Below are 20,148 nucleotides of genomic sequence, written 5' to 3'. Positions count from 1 at the left end.
GGGTCTGAGGAGGGCGGAGGTGAAAACTGGGAGCCAGGGCACGGATCCCTGGGGTGCGTCGCGGCGCGGGGATGGTGTCTGCCCAGCCGACTGGGGGCGCCATCGGAAGAGGAGCCCGTGGAGCATCGCTGCCATCCGGGATGCAGCCCTGGTGGTGGACGGCGGCGGGCTGTCAGGAACTCCAGGACCTCCGCGCGCTGCTCCTGCTCCTGCTGCTTCAGCTGCTGTCGCCGCAACTGGCGGGTGAGGGGACCTCCGTCTCCCCTGGTTCGCCAGCCGCTGGCCGCCCTGCCGCCTCTCACCCGCTCTCTCCCCGCAGGCTGCTCACGTGCAGAGGAGCCGCCAGGGGCGCCGTTCTCCAGGGCCTTGAGCGATCCGGGCACCCCCAGCACCTCCAGCACCCCAGGCACCCCCAGCAGCTCCAGCACCCCCAACCCCACGAACGGGTCTCCACTTCCACCGCAGAGCACGACGGCTTCCAGCACCCAACCCCAGGTGCTGCCGCCGAGTGAGTACTGTGCGCTCCCGCTGGTCAACTTTGGCCCACGGGGCCCAAGGGACAGGGGAGGAAGAGACCAGGAGGAGTGGAGCAGAATGATCTCCTCCGCAAGTATTTGTTGAGAAAGTACTGTGGCCAAACCTTTGGTCCTGTCCTCACAGGTCTCCCTGCTGGTGCTGTGGGGCAAGGCACCCAGGCTCCATGCCACCAGCTGGCTGTGGGGCAGGTGCCCACCCTTGCTCCAAGTCCTGTCCCAGCCTGACCCTGACTTGGGCTCCCAGCCTGGACCTCAGTGGCCTGCAAGCACAGCTTGGGTCAGGGAATTGTGTGAGCCTTCCCGTGGAGTCCCAGGACACACGTGCAGATGTTCCCCTGAGCAGTGGTCTTTAGCTGAGAACAATGTGTGAAATACTTAAACTGGGGCTAAGAGCATTCACTTCAACCACCTCAGAAAGTCTCCCAAAAGAGACCATGCAGTATTCTGTCCAGTGCATGCCCACAGTCATTTTCCTGTGTTATCCTTTAGGAATGCTGCTCAGGACTGGGGGGTGGAACTCAGTGGAGCAGCCTTGACTAGCATGTGCAAAGCCCTGGGTTCCATCCCCAGTGCTGCAAATAAATCATATATAAATAAAAATGCTGGTCGTGGCCCATTTACCTTGATTTCACAATCCACTGATCTATTTGGAGTGGGACTCCTGGATGCTGGATATGTTCATTTCAATTTAAAACAAAACAACTTTTCCAAAGTATAAGCTGCAGCAATTGGCTCTCCCACCTGCAGGAGGGGAGCATTCTAGGGAAATGATCCTGAGGGACACTCAACGTTTCAGATATCTAATTTTTGCCAGGCGCATGTGCAGAGAGCAGAACCTCATTGTGCCTTCAGTCTGCATTTCCTTGGGCATCAAGAGGCTGAGCAGCTCCTGTGCTCCTGTACGCCTGGGCTTTGCTCCTCAGGCTGTGCCTGTTTTTCTGTTGGATTACTCACCTTTCTTTGGATGAATCACAGCAGGGGGTCCCCAGAGAAGGGAAGAGGGTTCATCTTGGCCAAAGTAGAAGAAGGGTGAAGGTGGACAGAAACACCAACAAATTTTGAAGGATTTGCCTGGGGCTGAGAGGTACAACAGGCTGGTTGGCTGGGGTGCTCTAGGACCTGGCTACGGGAACAGGAAGAGGGTTAACTGGGCAGTACTGAGGCTAGAGACCCAGTCCGTCATGGACAGCATTTATTCCAAGGTGAGAAATGAAAAGGAGAAGTGTGGGTCAGAGCCTGGGGAGGTAGTGGGGAGGGCAGGTGCACGGGCTGGGGCTGGGAAGTCTATTCCTCATCAGGCTCTCTCTTTCTCCTCAGTCTGTGGCTTCTCCTATGAACAGGACCCCACCCTCAGGGACCCAGAGGCCATGACTCGGCGGTGGCCATGGATGGTCAGTGTGAGGGCCAATGGTATACATGTCTGTTCGGGCACCCTCATTGCCTCCCGATGGGTCCTGGCCGTGGCCCACTGCCTGACTCAGTGAGTTGGGGCCCAGGCGGGTGGGTCGAGAGGCACTGGAGTGCGGGGGACCTGGTCATCTGCCTGGTCAGTTTGTTAGTGGGGACAGTGTTCTTTGTGGAACCCACAGTTCCAGCCTCACCCTCACTCACCCTGGTTCCAATCAAGTGAGGGTTGAGTCCTGCAGAATCTTTTCTAGGGGCCAGTCTTTGGAGTGTCCCCTCACCTGGGCCCTTATTCCTGTACAGTCATTCCTCAGGGAATAGAGGCTCAGGGGCCATTTTTCTGGCTTCCTACCTCTCCTCCATGGGAAGAAGGTCCTAGGTCTTTCACCCCCCCAATTTGCTCCCACTTGTTCGATCCCCCCTTCCATCAACCAATGGACACTCCTCTGAGCCAGGCCCTGGCCTAGGCCCTGGAGGCAGAGAGGCGATGAATCATTCCTCCCAGTTAGTGGGAAGACAGGCAAGGGGGTAGATACTCACAGGGGAGTGTGGCTGGTATGGAGACGAAAGAGTGGGTATGTTGGGGTCCTGGGACCAGGAGAGCAGCCTGGGGGTACCATCTATTCTGTGAAGACTGACCAGTGGACACACGTGCTCCAGGTCTCAGGGTCATCATAGGGACTCCAAGGGGTGTGCCAGAGAAGGCAGCCTGGAGCCAAGGCAAGCCAGTTACACAGGGTCTGTGTCACCTGCCAGGCTGCAGTATAGGTATTGGAAAGACTTCAGAGTCTGGAAGCAGAGAAAACGGGGTCCACATCCCAGCTCTGCCACTTCTAGGCTGGGAAGCCTTGATCAAATCACTGGGCTTCTCTGGGCCTGTTTTCTCTTCCATAAAATGTTCCCAGTACCTTCCTCATATCTGTTGTGAGGAGTGGTCTCAGGGGGCTCAAAGCAGGTGTGCAGCCTGCCTGGATTTGCTCAGAAGGCAAGAGTGGCAGGGCTAGAGGCTGGGGCTGGTACCTGGAGCTGATGGCAGGCTCCCTTCATGGTTCCTATAGGCATGATAACTATACAGTGATGGTGGGGAGTCCGTGGATTGACCAGATTGAGCCCAGTAGCTCCAACATCCTGGTGCTCCAGGTCATTGTGCACAGAAGGTTCCGGTCCAAGCGGTACTGGTCCTGGATTGGCCAAGCTAACAACATCGGCCTCCTCAAGCTTCAGAAGAAGCTCAAGTACAACAAGTATGTCAGGCCCATCTGCCTGCCTGGCCTGGACTATGCGCTGGAGGAAAGTTCCCTCTGCACTGTGACGGGCTGGGGCTCTCCCCAGGCTAATGGTGAGTCAGCTCCCTAGACCATGGTGGGGTGTGAGAGAGGACCTGGGTACAGACCACAGATGAACATTTCTTGGGCACCTTCTCAAAGGAGCCCACTGCCCCAGGGACTTTCCTTTGGGTTCTCATTGCTGATGTGTCCTTCCCCTTTGAGAGTCTAGGCAGTGAATGTATCACCGCCACTTGGGCCTCAATGGATGCTGTTTGCCTTTGAACCCTCAGGCCTAGTTCTTTTCTATTTCAGAAAGTAAACAGAACTTTCTTAATGGACTTGGGCTGGACTCAGCAGGGAGCCAGGCCAGATTGTGGGATCAGCCTGTTCCAGGGTCTCTGGGTCTGGCTATTCTTGGGAAGTGCTAGCTAGAGGGGCAGCTGGGCTATGCCCAGGGAAATCTCAGTGCCTACTGTGTGCCAAACAGAAAAGACTAGGGGGAAGGGATGGGAAGGAGCCAAGAGAGGATGGAGACAGAGCTGGTTGTAGTGGGCAGCAGCAAAGCAACCCAGCCTGAAAGCTGCCTGTCCCACAGGCTCGGGGCCCCAGTTCCAGACAATTCAGGAGAAGGAAGTTGTCATTCTGAACAGCAAGGAGTGCGATGCCTTCTACCACAGCTTCTCCAGAATCCCCTCTCTGGTTCAAATCATCAACTCCCAGATGATTTGTGTCAAGGATGGCAGCAGAGAGAATTTCTGCTATGTGAGCACCTCTGCCCCTTGCTCAACCTCCCCACGGGCGCTGGCAGGAGGCTTGGGGTGGGGGGCAGGACCTGAGGGGCACAGAGAAGAGAGAGGAGGGGAAGGGTGAGCAGGGAGAAGAGAAAAGGGGTATGAGAAGATGGTAGGGGGAGGGGGATGGAGGACAGGTGGAGGATGGAGATGGAGGACCTGGCCGATGGGGATGGAGATGAGAGAAGGGGGTGGGGAGTGGGGAGGTGGATAGCAGGCGTTTAAGAGGTGAGGGATGAAAACCTTTGAGGAGGGTTCCTCAGCCTGGAACACTTCTCAGCTGTGTTGCACTGGTGGGGGCTGAGGAGAGGACCTGGTAGGAGAGACCCAGAGCTGGGTCCCGTCTCTCTCAATCATTGCCTGGCCTCCCTGACCCTTTTTACTTCCCCCTTCTACTCCTCCCTGCAGGAGACAACTGGCGAACCCTTGGTCTGCTCTTTGGAGGGCACGTGGTACCTGGTGGGAATGACCAGCTGGGGCCCCGGCTGCAATAAGAGCGAGGCCCCACCCATCTTCCTGAAAGTCTCTGCCTACCAGGCCTGGATCTGGGACAGCCTCATGGGGAAGTCCCTGGCCCTGCCCGCCCCTTCCAGAGCCCTGCTGCTGGTTCTGCCACTGCCCCTCAGCCTCCTTGCCACTCTGTGACACTCCGAGGCTCCCCTGGGTGCACCCCCCTCACCTAGCCCCCTTCCTCCCCTCCATGTCCAGAATGTCCTGGACAGGTGCAGCTGTCAGTCCCCGAGGTGGAGTAGAGACAGGTGCTCTATTAAACACTTTTCCATGTCTCATCTTCCCTGGCCTCCGAGGGCCTGATCTGGCGCCTGCTCTAGTGGGACACAGGTGGGCTGGATGGTATGGGGGTGAAGACTCTGGGAAATTGGTACTGACAAGTACAGAGCCCGCAGGGATCTGCCTTCCAAGGTTTGAGGGTGGCCCCGAAGAAAGTGGGCAGGAGCAGTGATATTGGGGTTAAACAATGGAAAGCCTAAAAATGCATTGCCCAGGCTAAAACTGGGCTTCAGGTACCCCCTCTAGTGTGAGGGTGCATCTCTGCCTGGGCTGGAGGTGAAGGTGTTCATCCTGTGATACAGCAGTGGGAGTCAGGCTCTCCTTGGCTTTGGCTGTTTTCTGGCCAAACACACCCTTACATGGTTCTAAAGACCCATAGTGCATTGACCCTCCAGCCCTGTCCCCTGCCTCGAGACAGGGGCCAGTGCCCATGGGATCAGATGTTATCCCCTGCAGCATGCCATGCCTTTTTATAAAGGATTGACAGAAGGCCCAGGTCAGATAGGGCTAATGCACGACCCCCAGGCTTCACCAGCTGCTGCTCTGTGGGACTTTGAGTGATGCCTGCCTCTGGATTTCCATTGCCTTGCCATACAGGGGCAGCCTGGCCCATATGAGGAGAATGACCATTGCTAGCCCTATGTATGAGAAGCCCACAGGCTGAGCCCTGAAGGCAGAGGCTAGCTAAATGTAGCCATCTGGTGGCAGAGTGCTCAGCTTCCCGGGAGCCTTCTGCCATCTCTGTCCCCTCACTGCTCCTGAGACCCCATGCACCTTACTTGTATCAGCCTGGATTGCTCTCCTCCTTGTAGGATGATGACCTGATCCAGACCAGGAGCGTGGACCTGTGACTCTCTAGCATAAGCTCAGACCATCAGAGGCCTATTGAAAGCCCTGAGGGTGTAGTGGAGCAACACTGGGGCATCCTTGTCAATCCAGCACCTGGCGAAGCAAACACCTCCCCTCGCCAGTCCCAAGGGGGTGGGCTTGGGTGGCTGCAGCTTCCCCCTTGGCCTCTGGGCCATCTTTATCTCACCTTGATTCAGTCTGGGAGAAGGGTTAGGGAGGAACTTCAGCCTGGCCTGAGCCATCTACTATTTCCACCCTCTGCATAGGTGCCCCAGGGAAGGGGCCTCCTGAGGGGCCGTCGAAGGAGGCAGTGTGCCATGCCTGCACCTGAGAAGGCGCTTAGCTTTATTTACAGATCGCTGCTGTCTGCTTTCTCAGCAGGCTGCCCAGCTCCAAAACCTCCTTGGGTGTCTCCTTAGTCTCCAGGCTCAGCTCTGAGAGCCCCAGTCTGATGTTGGCTGCCATCTGTGCCTCCTCTTCCCAAGGAGTTAGTCCTCAGGTGGTGTTTGGGTCCTTGTGTTCTGGTCAGAGATGTTTCCTCTAGTGGGGCGAGGTCAAAGAAGAGGCTGGGTGCTGCTCTACTCAGCAGGTGGAAGGCTGGTTATACCCCGTTGTGATTGCCTGGGGCCCCCAAACCTCCTACCATGGATAGGCAAAGAAGGGGTCCCACAATAGCTTAGTGTCCACTTGGTCTTCTCACATGTTCCCTGGTTCCCTAGGCTGAGGCTCCAGCTTTCTTCCCTGCTCTCTGGCCCACTGGCCTCAGCCCCCTGCACCTCTGTCCCACCCTGCAGTCCCCAGCCTGGAGGGGGCTGAATTCCTGGGCTTCACGGAGCCTCTTAACAGCCTCATTTCCATCACGTGGAAAACCAGTGGATCCCATGGTCCTGAGCTTGGTATCTACTGGGCTGGGGTGGTTCTGCTTCTGGGCCACCTAAGTCCCCCAGGTCAGGACCCTACCGGGCTTGGGGCAGTTTGCTTGCCCGGAGGCTGCTGCCTGGCTCTGCACCTCCCCCAGTAGTGCCACCCCCTGCCCTCAGTCAGCCACTCCCCAACCCATTCAGTTCAGCTATCCCCTCCTGGAAATAAACCTCATGTCCCTTTACTTCTTCATAGCCACCGCTATCCCTGGCAGAAAGGGTGGGACAAAGGCCAGTCTAGGTAAAGAGAGCAGCGAGGCCACTCTGCATCTGCAGGACAGTAGCCCACTGAGAGTGCCCATGTGGATGGGGGAAAAGGAGTGGACTGCAGGATGGGAGTCCCCACACCTGTGTGGTCTCGTCCCTGCTCCTGTTGGGCCATGAGAATGTGGCCATGACCTCAGCTTCCCCATCTGATCACAGACTCTGTGGTCCATGTATGAGCTCCGCGTTTTAAGATGCATGGGTCCTGACTTGGGCATGCGCTCCAGGGCCTGCCAGGATACCCTCCTCATTTCTCTCCTTTCTTCTTCTTGGCCTCTTTCTTCTCATCCTCCTCGACCTTGATGGCCACTGTGTCCACACTGTCCTTCTTCTTCTTTTTCTTCTCCTCTGTAGGTGGGAACAGGTGGGGTGGCAGTGGGAGGCCAGGCCCTGGGCGCCTTTGAGAAGAAGGGCCAGGGCCTCCTTCCCCCCACCCTGTCCTTCCTTCTTCCTTTGGAACCTCTCCTGTTGTGGAATGGTCTCCATATTTTAGTCATCTCAATCTGAACGATTTCTGTGCTCTGGGAGAAGGCAGGTCCCCCTCCCTGAGCCTACTGTGGGTGGAGGGAAGTCAGGGTGACTCCAGGCAGGAGCACTGAGGAGATGGGGGTAGCAACTGGGCCTGGGCTGGGGCCTACTCACCTCCAGGGATTTCTGTGAGCTCATTGAGGGGCGGCACCGTCTCCAGCTTGTCTGTGTACATCTTGGCTGCCTTTCGCTGCAGGTACCTGGCTTCAATCTCCTTCCGGGTCCGTGGTACGCGGCAATTGAAGACACAGCACAAGGTGATAACTGTAGGGAGGAGAGAACAGGCCTGGTGGGGGCGGAGCCTCAGACGTCCAAGAGGGGTACCCAAACTTTGGCCAGCCTCCATCTACCTTTGCTTGTCTTAACCCAGGAGACTCTAGCAGGAGGCTCAGCGTCATGATAAAAGCCCAGTAGAGCCCAGGGTTCCCAGGTGGCCTCCTGAGCAGAGCTGACTTCATGCAGAGTTACATGAGGCCCATGCTTAGAAATGCCCATGCTTGGCTTGATGCTCTATCGGCAAATTCTTAACTTTTGAACAAGAAGCTTTGGGTACTTCATTTTGTACTGATCCCATAAATTACGCAGTTGGTCTGTTCTGGGGGTCTTTCTGGCTAGACAGAGTGCTGAAGAGAAGTCAGGGCTACACGGAGACTCAAGCCATGGCCCATCCTGCCTCTGCATCCCAGGCCTTGGGGCTGCCTCCTGTGCCTACTAGGTTTTCCTCCCCCGGCTTCTGAGAGCCCAGCCAGAATTCCCTCAGACACTGAGGACATGGCTGCGTCCACCTCAGCCTCGCTGAGGAGAAGTGGGGCCCCTGCTGGCTGGAAAGGGAACTGGTAAGAGGGCCCAGACCCTGCCCAGGGCGTTCACCTTAGACCAAGTTATTCCAGGAGTGGTTTTCCGGCTGAGGGCAGCTGCACCCACGCCAGTTGGGTCAGGGCATGGAGCTGGCCTGTCTAGTGATGGGCAGGGCAGGCGAGGGCTGCCAGGACCTAGCTGGACTGAGTTTATTTTTGTAAGGCCCCCACAGTCTGACCACCTTGGCCCCAGCCCCAGGGGAGGGGATGGAAATGGTTCCTATTATAAATCAGATGACCAGACAGAACTTCCTGGCAGACTCCTGGGGGTGGGGGGGGGTGGGGGGGATAGAAGGGCCCAGGCAGGACAAGCCAGGCCCATTTTGGAGAAATGGATCAGACCTATGTAACCTGGGCTAGAATACCTTCTGGGGTCATTTTGTGCAACCAAGGCAATGTCCCTTCAGCTAAATATTGTGGTCTCACTGGTCTCACCCAGCCTCACAGAATGAGAGAGGAAAAAACCAAAATGGATGAACAAATGGGATGGTCCTAAAGTCTGTTTCTGGGGACAGGACTGGGCTCCTGAATGAATGGATTGGGGGCTCAATAATATCCAGGCACACACTGGAGGTGAGGAACTGTGGCATGAGGGCCTCCGCAGTGGGTCTCCATGGGTAGACCTGAGCAGACAGCAGAACTTTTTACCCAAAGAGCTACCCAAAGAGCCATGCTCTTGTCTTCTCCAGACCCCTTTGGGCATGCTCTGTTGGTTCCCCATCTTAACTCTACTGGCTTGGTCTACCTTTCCTAGCCACCCCACCAGGCACCCCTCAGGACCAACCCCACTCTGGCTCCATGGAGGCTGGTTCCAGGCTCTGGGAGCCGGGGCTTCAGAGGGAACTTGGCAGCCAGTTGCTGGCAGACAAGTGGACCTCACACCCTGCTCTTCTCTCCAGGCCTGCCCCACCCAGCTTGGTCTGGTGCTTCTCTTAAAAGAAGAGAAACAAAGTAGTTTGGGTTGAGTTCCAGGGCCCAGGCAGGGATTTGGGATACAATTTTAGGGGCTGGGGAGAACCTTCTCTCCCTCTGGGGTTCTAGAGGTCATGCTCCATTAACAGCTGCCTGGGCCTAAGGAGACTAGAAAGCAGGGAAGATATTTCCTCCCCACTCACGAGAGCTGTACAGCGGAGGGTAACATGTGCTGATCTTCTGCTCAGGGGCCTTTGGGACTCTCCCTCACCCTTTCTAGGACCTGGGCTTGGGGGAGGGGATATCTGTGTGGTTGATGTCCTAGTGCCTCTTTGAGTGTGATGTTGCACAACTTTCTTTCCACCAGGCTCCACAGTTCCCTTATCCTGCCCTCTGGGGCATCCCAGAGCAGCTCCCTCCACCTGCACCTACTGTTCCTGGGCCTCCTCAAGGCAGATGCCTCTTTGTGCTAAGTTTGGTCTCCCTCTCTGGATACCTGGGCTCAGGCTGCAGGCACACCTGTTGGTCTATGGGGTCTCTACTAAGCTGCCTGACTGATCCTCAGCCCAGCTGGGAGCAACATGCAGCCGCTTACTCAGATCAGGGAGGAAAGAATATTTGCTCTCGGGAGGGTAATTTTGGTGCCAGGAGAAGCAGATGCAAATCAGATGTCATGCCTTCCTCGAAGCCCCTCACATCTGGATGGGCTCTCCATGGTCTCCTGCCCTCCAGAGACCTCCTTTGGGGAAAGTTCTGACTAGAACTTAAATGCAGCTTTAGCCTCTTCACCCAGGGTGCACTCAGTAGATGTCCCATAGGGGTTATCTGAGACCCGGCATGGGTCCATGCTTCCACAAGCCTCTGCTCATACCATCTCCTCTGCATGGAATGCCTTTCCAGCTGTTCCACCTGGCAAACACCCACCAGGCCTCCCTCTGGTCTGCAACTCAGAGGACCCTCCTCTATGAGTCTGCAGGGGGAGTGGGCTTCCTCTCCCTTTACTGTTTGCAAATACCCGCTACCCCATGCATCGGCTCTTTGGGAACCTCTGTCAGATTCTGCTTTGTGCCTGGCACACTCTCCCACCTGGCCTGCATTTCATGCAATTTGCTGCCCACCCTCCCAAGTTCCAGACCCTCATTCCAGGAGGAGGACTGAAGGGAGCATGCCAAGCCTCTCTGGCTGTGACTTTGCATCAAGAAGTGCCCAGACCCCAGGAGAGGAAAGGGCCTCCTGCTTTGACTAGAGATGGGCGGGTGTGAGTCATTCCGGGAAATGGTATTTGACCAGGCAGGATTTGAAGTTTGGGATCCACATCTGCTAGGCGTCTGGGGAACCTCTTGTGGAGGTTGGCCTTGCTGGGGCCCCTGGGTGTGGGCCCTTTAAGCTGGCCAAACTGCAGGAAAAGCATCAGGAGGCCAGCCCTAGGGGAAAATGACACGTCCTCGATTCACTGGAGCTCCCTGTAATTATCGTAATTGCTGTGTGGCTGCCTCCCTGGGTCCAGCAGAAATCTTTGGGTCACCACTGGCCCGTCAGCCCTCCATGGGGACTTTGTGTAGATCAGGAGGTGCCAGAAACCACAGCGGGCCTCCTGTGGGTGCCTGGCTTGCTTGCACTGCCCGGAATTGCTGCTCTGAGCCTGAGGGGTGGTGCTGGAGGGACTGGGGTGCTGGGGCAGGGGAAGCTGTGCTCCTACTGTGCTGTGGTAGAGAGGGCAGGGAGCAGCTACTCACTGATGCACAGTACGAAGAGTGAAAAGATGCCCACCACGTGCCACAGGCGCATGTCCCAGAACACCACCGTCTCCTTGGTCAGTGGGGGTGGTTTGGGCTTGGGGGGTGCCGTGCTGGGCTGCGGGTCAGGAGAGAGAGGAGTAAAGTCATAGACTGCATGGGGCCAAGAGAGGCCCAGGTGTCAGCCCATGCATATCAGAAGCCCCTAAAATCAGGTGTCTTAGATATTCACCATCAATACCTTAGACCGTGGGAAATTCCATACTTAGAACAACTGAACAGAGTCCCAGGCTATGGTGCCTGGGTCTTGGAGTGGGAGGGTGGTTGATGCTTGGGGAAACCAAGGCCTCAAGGAACAAATGCAGCCAGCCTGTCCTTGCCAGGTTCCAGGCCTCTTCAGGCACCTCCTACTATCCAGCTGGAGGCCTCCCACAGGCAGCTGGGGTCTCAGGACCAAGGCCAGAGCCTAGGCCAGGCCTGTATTTCACTTTGAATTGGCTTCCTTCTCCTGTCTTCCCAGTGGAGCTGAGTCAGGGCTCTACTGCTCTGCCACCTCACCAGGATCCCCACTAGGTGTCCCCATACAGTTGCCTGTGCTACTGGGAGTCACTAACCAGAAGGCTCACCAGACAGGACTGGATATGTAAATTGTCTGTAATGCAGTAGTGACACCTGGAGGCCAAAAGATGTAAGCACCGCTTAGCAGAATACAGCCAGTCACCTCCCATCTTCTCAGCGTGACAGCACCCTGCAGGGAGGGTCTGGGGACATGACTGCCCTACCGTCTAGGGGACACTACCCTACCCTGGGTTTCTAGAGGACACAGTCTTATCCCAGAGTACAGGTGGACGTGATCCTTTTCCAGGTGTCTAAGGAACATGACCCCGCCCTGGGTATCTTGAGGGTACATGATCTTGTCCTGGGTATCTAGGGGACATGGCCCTGCCCTAGGTGACTTAAAGGGACGTGACCTTGTCCTGTGTGTCTAGGGGATATGGCCCTCACCTGGGTGTCTTGAGGGTACATGACCTTGTCCTGGGTGTCTAGGGGACATGGTTCTCTCTTGGGTGTTTTAAAGGGATATGACTTTGTCCTTGATATCTAGAAGACATGGCCCTGCCCTGGGTGTCTTGAGGGGTATGATGTTGTTCTGTATGTCTAGGGGGACATGGCCCTGCCCTGAACGTCTTGAGGGATGTGACCTTGTCCTTTGTGTCTAGGGGACATGGACCTGTCCTGGGTGTCTTGAGGGATATGGATTTGTCCAGTGTGTTTACAGGATATGACCCTGCCCTGGGTGTCTTAAGGGGGCATGACCTTGTCCAGTGTGTCTAATGATGACCCTGCTCTGGGCATCTTAAAGGGATAGGACTCTGTCCTGGGTGACCAGGGAACACAGCCCTGCCCTGTGCAATCTGAGCAAAACCTGTCCCGACTAGAAAGGGATATATATGACCACATCTCTGCCAACAGTTTGGCTGAGGGGCAAGAGTAGGGATCATGGCTTAGAGGGAGAGAGGACTCTGGGACATCTGTGTGATATATTGTCCCCTGATTAACCCAATAAAGACAGACTTGAGGAGTCCCTTTGGGCTCTCTGGGAAGGAAAGACAATCTATCACTCAACCACCCATCGACTCTTCCCCCAACCCCAACCACAAATGTGGATTGGGCACCTACCATTAGCCAAGTACTCCCTCACCTAATGAACACCACCCTTTGGCATGGGTGGGAGCCACTTGGAGAGGATCAGCAGGCTGTGATCCTCTGGTAACCCAGAGGTTGTGGGCCTGAGATTGTACCTGATCCCTGTTTTTTTGTTTTTTTCCCTTGCCAGGTTGAACTGAGGTGGGGGCTGTCTTTCCTCTGGCCCTCAGTTTCTCTACCTGTAATTGGTGTGGGGTAGTTCCAGAAGTCTCTGGGGGAACTCTCTCTACCTAACCTGAGGGTAAAAATGACAAGAAGATGCCACTCCTCCACATCATCCCCTGGATGTAGGTATGAGGTCAGACAAATGCTTGAATTGGAGACCATGTGTGGGTACAGGGCACGTGTGTGGCTGGAGCACATGTGGGTATGGTCAGGCTCATGTCTTGGCAATGGCAGTGTCCCCAACATCTAAGGTCTGATGTGTTGACTTGGCTGGGCTCTATGACTGGAGGACCCAGAAGGCCAGAGTCAAGTTCCCAGATTCTGAGTCAAGGCAGTGAAGAGCTCAACTCCCACATATCCTCACCCCAGCCTTGATGTGGGTGGATCTGGGCTTACACTCTCTGCACTGGGGTCTTGGGCAGAGGGTAGCAGGTAATAGCCAGGCATCGCCACAGGGCAAGCCCTTCTGAGGGTCTGAATTGAAGCTTGAAGGCCCTGCCTCCCTCATCACCTCCCAGCCTGATGAGGTGATGCCTGCAGGGCTGGGGTGGGTGGTGACATAGACTTCAGCCCTGCCCATCTCTCAAGTGCTTCCCTGGAGGGATAGGCTAGGCTTTGCTTGGGTTGTAGGCAGATGGATTCCAAATGCAATTTCCTTTGATGAGCGGGAAGAAGAGTTCCTAGAGGTGGGGGAGAAGAATCCTTGTTTCAGAACTGACTTGAGCCCTGCCCCAGCCTTCTGCCTGTACCCTGGCCAGCTCAATTTCGATACTGGGGCTTTAGGGTAGCTGATAAGGGGCCCTGGTGTGCTTTATGGAGCTCAAGCCAGCCTGGCTCCTCTTACAGAGACACTGGAGCTGACACTCGACTCTAGCAGGCTTCTTGGTCATACCTCCTAATCAGCAGCAGGTACAGGCTGCTCTGGGTGCATATCTCTGTCCCCATGCCCCCCCCATCATCCAGTTCAGGTCGGGTCCTTTCAGATCCCTATCCTGTCCTTCCTATCCCATCTTGTCCCCTAACACCCCCCTCAGGTCCTTCCCGGGGGGCCTCTCTCAGCCTCTGGTGTTTGGTCTTTCTGTCCCCTCCAGGCTGCCCCGTGTGCACAGGCTCCATCCCTAGCCTCCTCCCTGGCTGTGAGTTAGCTCTCCCTAATCTTGGGTCTTCTCTATCTGGCCTCAAGCTCCAGAATTCTAGATCTGCTTTGCCATCTCCCTTTCTGGCTCCCCTTCCAAGCTCTGCAGGAATGGGGTACAGAGGAGACCAGAGAGGCTGCAGACTCCAGCCAGACTCCTGAACCAACCACCCCCAGCCATCCCCTTTCCTCTTCCTGGGCTATCTCAACAAGTGCTCTCAGCTCTCCCATAATGTGTTCTAATTTATTTCCAAACCATAATTCATCATGACCTGCTCTCCCTCAGAAACCTTCTGTAGCTCCCCATTATCACCAGGACCCAGTCTGATCCCCAAGTTCCTGGGCACTACCTGCCCCTTCCTTCTTGAGCTTAGTGTTGTACATGGCTGCTCTCAGAGGGTCTCCTCATCCTGCTGCCACCACCCTCCAGCTTGGAATGCCTTCATCTCCTTCCCAAACCTATGCCTCCCCCAAGAGTCCCTGGAGGATCTCTAAAGCAGAGGCTGTTTCCTTTAGAATACCCTAAATCCAGGGTCTGAATCGCCCCACCAGACTAGAGGTCAAGGAAACCTAGGGCCAGGTGCATGCACCCCCCTCACCAGGAGTTCACAGATGGGAAGATAGGGCTGTGTTCCCTGTGACACTGGGCAGGGCTGTGTCCCCAGCTGGATTAGGAATCCCTCAGATTAGGGTGAGACTCCCCTATCAGACTGATGTTCAGGAAATCAGAGGCCAGTGACCTCCCGTCAGACCAGGGCCCCCGAGTGAGGGCTGAGTCTCCCTCAAAGTCTGGCAGCCATCGGGGTGGGGCTGTCCACCCATTAGGCCAGGTCTCCTAGGGCAAGAGAGATGGATAAAATCACCACCCCGCACCCCATCCCTGCACGGTGACAGCCACCCGTGCCCTCCGCGATGCTGTGCCTCACCTCCACCAGCTGCCCGGCGACCCCGGAGAGGCAAAAGCCCAGCGCGGCGCCGCCCATCGCCCAGAGGGGCCCCGCGCCTCGCCGCCGCCGCCCCGCCATCTCCTCCCGCCGCCGCCGCGCGCGCTCCGCTGCAGATCCGGGAGCGAGTGGCAGCGCGGAGATGCCCGGTGACCGCCCCCTGGACAGCCGGCGCTTGGGGACCTTGGCGGCGAGCTCTGTCCACCCCGGGCATCATTTATTCATCGTCGGCGTCAGGTTCCTGGGCTGCAGCCCGCACCGTCATTGTGAAGGGGAGGGGAGAGGAGGGAGGGGGAGACCAGACTCCAGACCCCACAACCCGACCCTGAAGTGGGGGTGTAGGGGAAGGGGACAGGGAGGAGAACAGGCTGGGAGCCCATCCTTAATCAACAGGTGTTCCCTCCCTTTCCCATTTGGCCTCAGTTTCTCCATCTGGACAGGGGGAGGGACAGGAATCTGCTGATCTACTAGGCCCTTCCCATTCTGACGTTCTTGATTTGAAAAAAAATACATACTGAACTTGGGTTAGGGGGGGCATAGCGGGCATGTTGCCATGGTGACAGGCACTCAGGGATGTCCTGGGCTTTCTGGGCTGGCTTCCTGCCCAGAGGCAGCTCTGGTCACCCTGGACACCAGAGCTGGAGGAGAGAATGGAGAGCAGGGGATGGCATGGTCAGAGCCACCAGCTGCTGGTGCAATGGAAAGTTCTGGAAGGAATCAGTACCTTATATCCCACAAGTTAGGGTGGGCTACCCCTGGAAGGGCTGGAGGGCCATTGTCTAACCATGGTTGACTTACAGCTTCTGCCCCAGCTAGATCCTTGACTCTGACTTTAAACCTTGACCCTGACCCCCCACTGAAGTTAGCCCACACTGCACTCTGGTTCTGATCCCACACTGGGCCCTGACAACTCAGTGGTAGAGGGAGGTTCTGAGGAGCTGTGGAGTCCTGGGGGAGAGGAGTAGGGAGTCCTGGAGTGGGGAGACTCCTCCTCACCCTTCCTCCTTTTTCTTTCCATTACTATTTATCTCCTGCCTACTTGGTTCTAGGAGAAGCAGCTCAGATCTCTTATCATCAAGGACACCAGTGCAGACCTGCCTGGGCCAGGGGAGAGAAGGGGCTGGTTCCCCTCAGCAAGGCCTGCCCTTACAACTGGGGACTATGTGCACCCAGAGCCTCTTGGGGCTTCACTCTAGGGGTGCCATAGATGGAGGATGCTAGTATTAGAGTTATTGCTGTCACTTACATGGTGTACCATATAAAAACCAAACAATTCCTGGTTCAACCAATGCTTGGATGTTTTGGTTGTTTCCAATTCTCCAAGACAAGTTTCAGCAGGGAGCAGAGGGTCAACAACAGACATCTGTATATCAGGACTTGTAGATGACAGGACAGGCAGGAAAATGGACAGCTGGCCCAGGGGACCTATTGAGGAGACCCTTAACAATGGGTGAAAAGTCTGGGGGACAGAGTGGGCTGGGCTACTCCACCCAAATCAGGCAAACCCTGGCCAAAACAAACAGGAATTCCTCTGAAGCCCAAATTACTGGTGACAACTCTCTGGCCCCCACTTCTTCAGGCCATCAGCCACAGGCCAGGCTAGGGAAAGTCAGCCAAGGAGGTCACCCTTGGGGCATGGGTTCAGAGAGGCTGAATTGGGTCCGGTTTAAGTGAGCCTGTCTATGGCACTGGGCAAACCATTACTCTTCTCTGCCTCTGTTTCCTCATCTGTGAAATATGGAGGGCAAGACCCATCGCAGGACTCATGTGAGGATGACATGAACTCCTGAATCCACTCTCCTTGGTGGGACACACAGCTCTCTGCAGTTTACAGGGTTCCTATTTGCATTTGCAGTTCAGGGAGAGGTGTTAACAGTTTTCTCTATCCATCAGGAAGTAGGGCAAGCCAGTAAAGAAATCTGAACAGGAATACAATCATGTGTGATCCTGCTGTTTCCAGAGATGTCACTGTTCCTTGTAGATTCCACTTCTCTGCAGGGTCTGGAACCTGTGTTATCACAGTGTGTTATCTCATAAGCCTTTGTTCCAAAGCTTTTGGGAGGGGGCAGGGGTTGTACTGGGAATTGAACCCAGTAACACTAGATCATTAAGTCACATCCTCAGCTCTTTTTTTAAATTTCTTTAAAAAATTTTTTTTAGTTGTAAATGGATCTTTTTTTTTTTTTTTTAATATGAGGATCAAATCCAGGCAAGTGCTCTACCACTGAGCCACAATTCCAGCCCCATTCTTTCTTTTTTAAATTTTGAGATAGGACTTCGCTAAGTAGCTTGAGTCTGGCTTTGAACTTGTGATCTTCCTGCCTCAACTTCCTGAGTTACTGGGATTACAGGCATGCGCTACTGTGCCTGGCTGTATTTGAAGCTTTTTACCCAACACAAGCACCCTGGATCTCTTGTCCCAGCGCATGCGCATACACACAGAATCAAATATAATATTATCACATAGGCTTCGAAGTCAAACTGACTTCTGAAAGCCTTGTTATGGTTTTAAGCTTTAATAACCTCAGACATAAAGCTATGAATTTATAAGAAGCCATTTGAAAGTTTAATTATTTAAATTTCCTTTTTCTTTTTGCCCCGAGAAGGCAAAAGTTGACCAAAAAAATGTAAAAGTTATTCAGAGTTCACAAAATCTAATTAACATAATGAAAATTTAAATAATTCCAAATTACGTTTCTTGCAAATTCCTGGCTTTATTCTTCACAATTTCTGAAGGTATTAACTTTAAAACTGCACCAAGATTTCTGGGAAAGATTACACAGCTGTGAACTCTCAGTGAAGCTTAACCTGGAACGAGGCCTCTGCTCTTAGCCCTCTGAGTGTCAACCCTTCTATATAACATAGGTATAATTACAGTACCTTGTCACCTGCATATCATAAGCCTTTGGAGGATGCTAGTGTTATGATTATTGCTATCACTTATATGGTGTGCCATATAAAAACCAAACAATTCCTGGTTTAACCAATGCTTGGATGTTTTGGTTGTTTCCAATTCTCCAATATTAAATATCATGTTGAATAAACTTCCTAAAGTTTAAAGCTAAAGTCTTTGAGGGATTTTCAGCATTTGGTGTGACTATTAGTGTCCTCTGTTTTCTTATGAAGAATTAAGCCCAGAGAGGAGCTGGGCCCTGAGTTCAACAGGAGATTAGGCCTTCATCTCAGTCTTCTACCTCTAACACAAAGCTCTGCCTACTTCCCTGGGCTGTTCTGTTCTTTTTTTCTTTTTTTTTCTTTTTTAAAAATGCCCCAGAACCCAACCCCTAGTTGAGTCCATCAAGTCTAGGGAGGGGAAGCTCTGGATCCCAGATTCCCCAGCCTGGTTCCCAGAAGACAGTGTCCCCTCCCTAGAACACAGTGTCCCCTCCATACATGGTGATATGAATTTGGCCTGCATGATATGCCTAGCTTTCCTGTACTATTTTTAGCTCATGTGGGTTTCCTGCAGTGACCCATTCCAGCCTCCAGGGCCTCAGATTTGGAAGCTCTGGGCAAGGCAGTGGGTAGTGACCAGGGAACCCAAGTAAATAGTTCTTTCCTGGAGCCTGAAACCCCTGGGATGGAGGTTGATTTCTAGGGAAGATGTGGGTAGTCATAGAGGCAGGCTGGGATCCAGGGCATCAGGGACTCAGCCTGGGATAGGGGTTGGAGATGGATGGCCTGGGCCTGTGACATAGAGGCTGGGGCCTGCTGAGAGGTGGCTGCCTCTGTACTTGTTGGGCCAGGGCCTGGCCCAGAATAGCTCTGAGACTGAACTGGGCCAGGTCTGGATCAAACCTGCATGCTCATGAGCTTGTGCTTGTGTGTCAAGAACCTAACATACAGGAGAGTGCCTGCATGGTGCACATAGCTCTGCCAGTTTTGGGGTGTTAGTCTCTGTCTCCAGAATCATAGGCACCACTGATATATGCATGTGTTTCCTCTAAAGCAGGCAGTTTCAGTCTGTGTCATTGTAGATGAACACATGATTTGTACACGGGTGCCCATAAATGGAGCTGCCACTATAGTTGGGCAGCACAGCAGTTTGCAGGTGGATTTAGCAGTGGATGGGTCCACATGGCACCGCATCCCCTGACTGTGGAATTGTGTGTGTGTGAATATCTGTGAGGGGATAGGCAGAGGCACTGTGCTGAAAGGGGCCACAGGCAGGTAGACCCAGTGGAGCCTGTCTCACAGGCCTTGTCTGGCCCCAAGCTAAGGATGCACTTGGAGAGACTGGTTAAGTCTTGCCCGTCTTGGCAGATGATAACAGTGGGTTTGCAATGCCTGTGAGATTGCCCAGGAAGTTGAGGAAGACTGGTCTCCAGTCCAGGGCTCAGCCTTCCAATCTCCCTATGTGGCTGAACAGGAAGTCTACACTCTGGGGAGGAAGCTGAGAGAGCTCTTCTACTGGAGACCAGGAAGCAATGCCCTCCCTCAATACATGTATAGGCAAGGAAACTGAGGCCTAGAGAGGGGAGGGGCTGACCCAGAGACACCTGGCACAAGACCAGATAGGTCCTGCTCAGGGCCCTGCCCCATCCACCCCTTTTTCACAGATCATCAGGTCACTCACTCCTCATGAGGTTATGGCCACTCTCTAGTCCTTGCCCTCTCCTACAAGCCCCAGAGACCCCTACCTGTCTGCACCCATGTCCTAGGGGACTCGTAGACCCACTAAAAAATCTTACTCATCTAGAATCTGCCATGCCTTCTGGCAGAGTCCCACATAACCCTGTAACAAGTGGCCCATGGCCATACAGCAAGAAGAAAGTAATGCAAGTTTTCCCATACCAAGCCTCTTTCCAGAACACTCCTGTCTCCCACATGGGGGCCCACAGATAAGGCCTGGGAGGCCTGTTTAGAACTTGAAGCCTCAGTTTATTTCCACCTGCTGGGCTGCAGTTCCACCTGGCCATGCTATAGACTCAGGGAGACCCTGGGGCAGGCCCCTGCCAACCACTGGCAACACCCTGAGGCACACCTGACTAATTCCCTGAAATAGGTGAGCAGCCTAGGCAGGGCCTCCTTGTTTGGGGAGGGCTGTTGAGGATGAGGACCCAGGACAGCAATATGGGAGGAGAGGGTAGGGTCCCTGGAAGCTTGTGGGTCACCCAAGGCAGGGATCCCTCCAAACCTGAGAGTATTATAGCTTGGCAGAACTTTAGGTCTCATCTAGAAACAACCCAAGGAAGCCAGGGTAGCTGGGGTTGGCAGGCTCCATGCCCCAAATTACCTCCAGTAGGGTCTCTCTTCAGCCTGGCTGGATAGGAGATCCTGCCACTTACTGTCTCAGGTTTGAGTAGGGGGCTGGTGAGTCATCCTTTCTGCCCTCCCACAGCC

At 54.6% G+C, this 20,148-nt stretch overlaps 2 protein-coding genes across 2 annotated transcripts; one reads left to right on the top strand and one right to left on the bottom strand.

The window, feature by feature from the left end:
* Positions 1-71: 71 nt before the first annotated feature.
* Prss50 (serine protease 50) lies at positions 72-4,644 on the top strand. The gene is made up of 6 exons (XM_026389866.2): positions 72-243; positions 320-508; positions 1,854-2,016; positions 2,999-3,279; positions 3,804-3,970; positions 4,408-4,644. The coding sequence occupies exons 1-6, from the start codon at positions 72-74 to the stop codon at positions 4,642-4,644; spliced, it is 1,209 nt and encodes a 402-aa protein (XP_026245651.2).
* Positions 4,645-7,026: 2,382 nt separating this feature from the next.
* Tmie (transmembrane inner ear) lies at positions 7,027-14,886 on the bottom strand. Its single transcript, XM_026390122.2, has 4 exons — positions 14,788-14,886; positions 10,855-10,972; positions 7,464-7,613; positions 7,027-7,169 (listed from the first exon to the last, which is right to left on the bottom strand). The coding sequence occupies exons 1-4, from the start codon at positions 14,884-14,886 to the stop codon at positions 7,069-7,071; spliced, it is 468 nt and encodes a 155-aa protein (XP_026245907.2). The 3' UTR covers positions 7,027-7,068.
* Positions 14,887-20,148: the final 5,262 nt, after the last annotated feature.

The sequence above is a fragment of the Urocitellus parryii genome, chromosome 3 (genome assembly GCF_045843805.1).
Source record: "Urocitellus parryii isolate mUroPar1 chromosome 3, mUroPar1.hap1, whole genome shotgun sequence".
NCBI classification, from domain to species: domain Eukaryota; kingdom Metazoa; phylum Chordata; class Mammalia; order Rodentia; family Sciuridae; genus Urocitellus; species Urocitellus parryii.
The sequence above is the reverse complement of the archived record's forward strand: the minus strand, read 5'-3'. Positions and strand labels throughout refer to the sequence as shown.

Bases quoted from the DNA above. Each gene is read 5' to 3' on its own strand.
- Tmie (XM_026390122.2), bottom strand. From the start codon at position 14,886: ATGGCGGGGCGGCGGCGGCGAGGCGCGGGGCCCCTCTGGGCGATGGGC. The intron at 10,973-14,787 runs GTGAGGCACAGC...CCTGACCCGCAG, and splicing joins TCGCCGGGCAGCTGGTGGAG to CCCAGCACGGCACCCCCCAA. The intron at 7,614-10,854 runs GTGAGTAGCTGC...TCCTCCCTACAG, and splicing joins ACTCTTCGTACTGTGCATCA to TTATCACCTTGTGCTGTGTC.
- Prss50 (XM_026389866.2), top strand. From the start codon at position 72: ATGGTGTCTGCCCAGCCGACTGGGGGCGCCATCGGAAGAGGAGCCCGT. The intron at 244-319 runs GTGAGGGGACCT...CTCTCCCCGCAG, and splicing joins GCTGTCGCCGCAACTGGCGG to GCTGCTCACGTGCAGAGGAG. The intron at 3,280-3,803 runs GTGAGTCAGCTC...CCTGTCCCACAG, and splicing joins GGGCTCTCCCCAGGCTAATG to GCTCGGGGCCCCAGTTCCAG.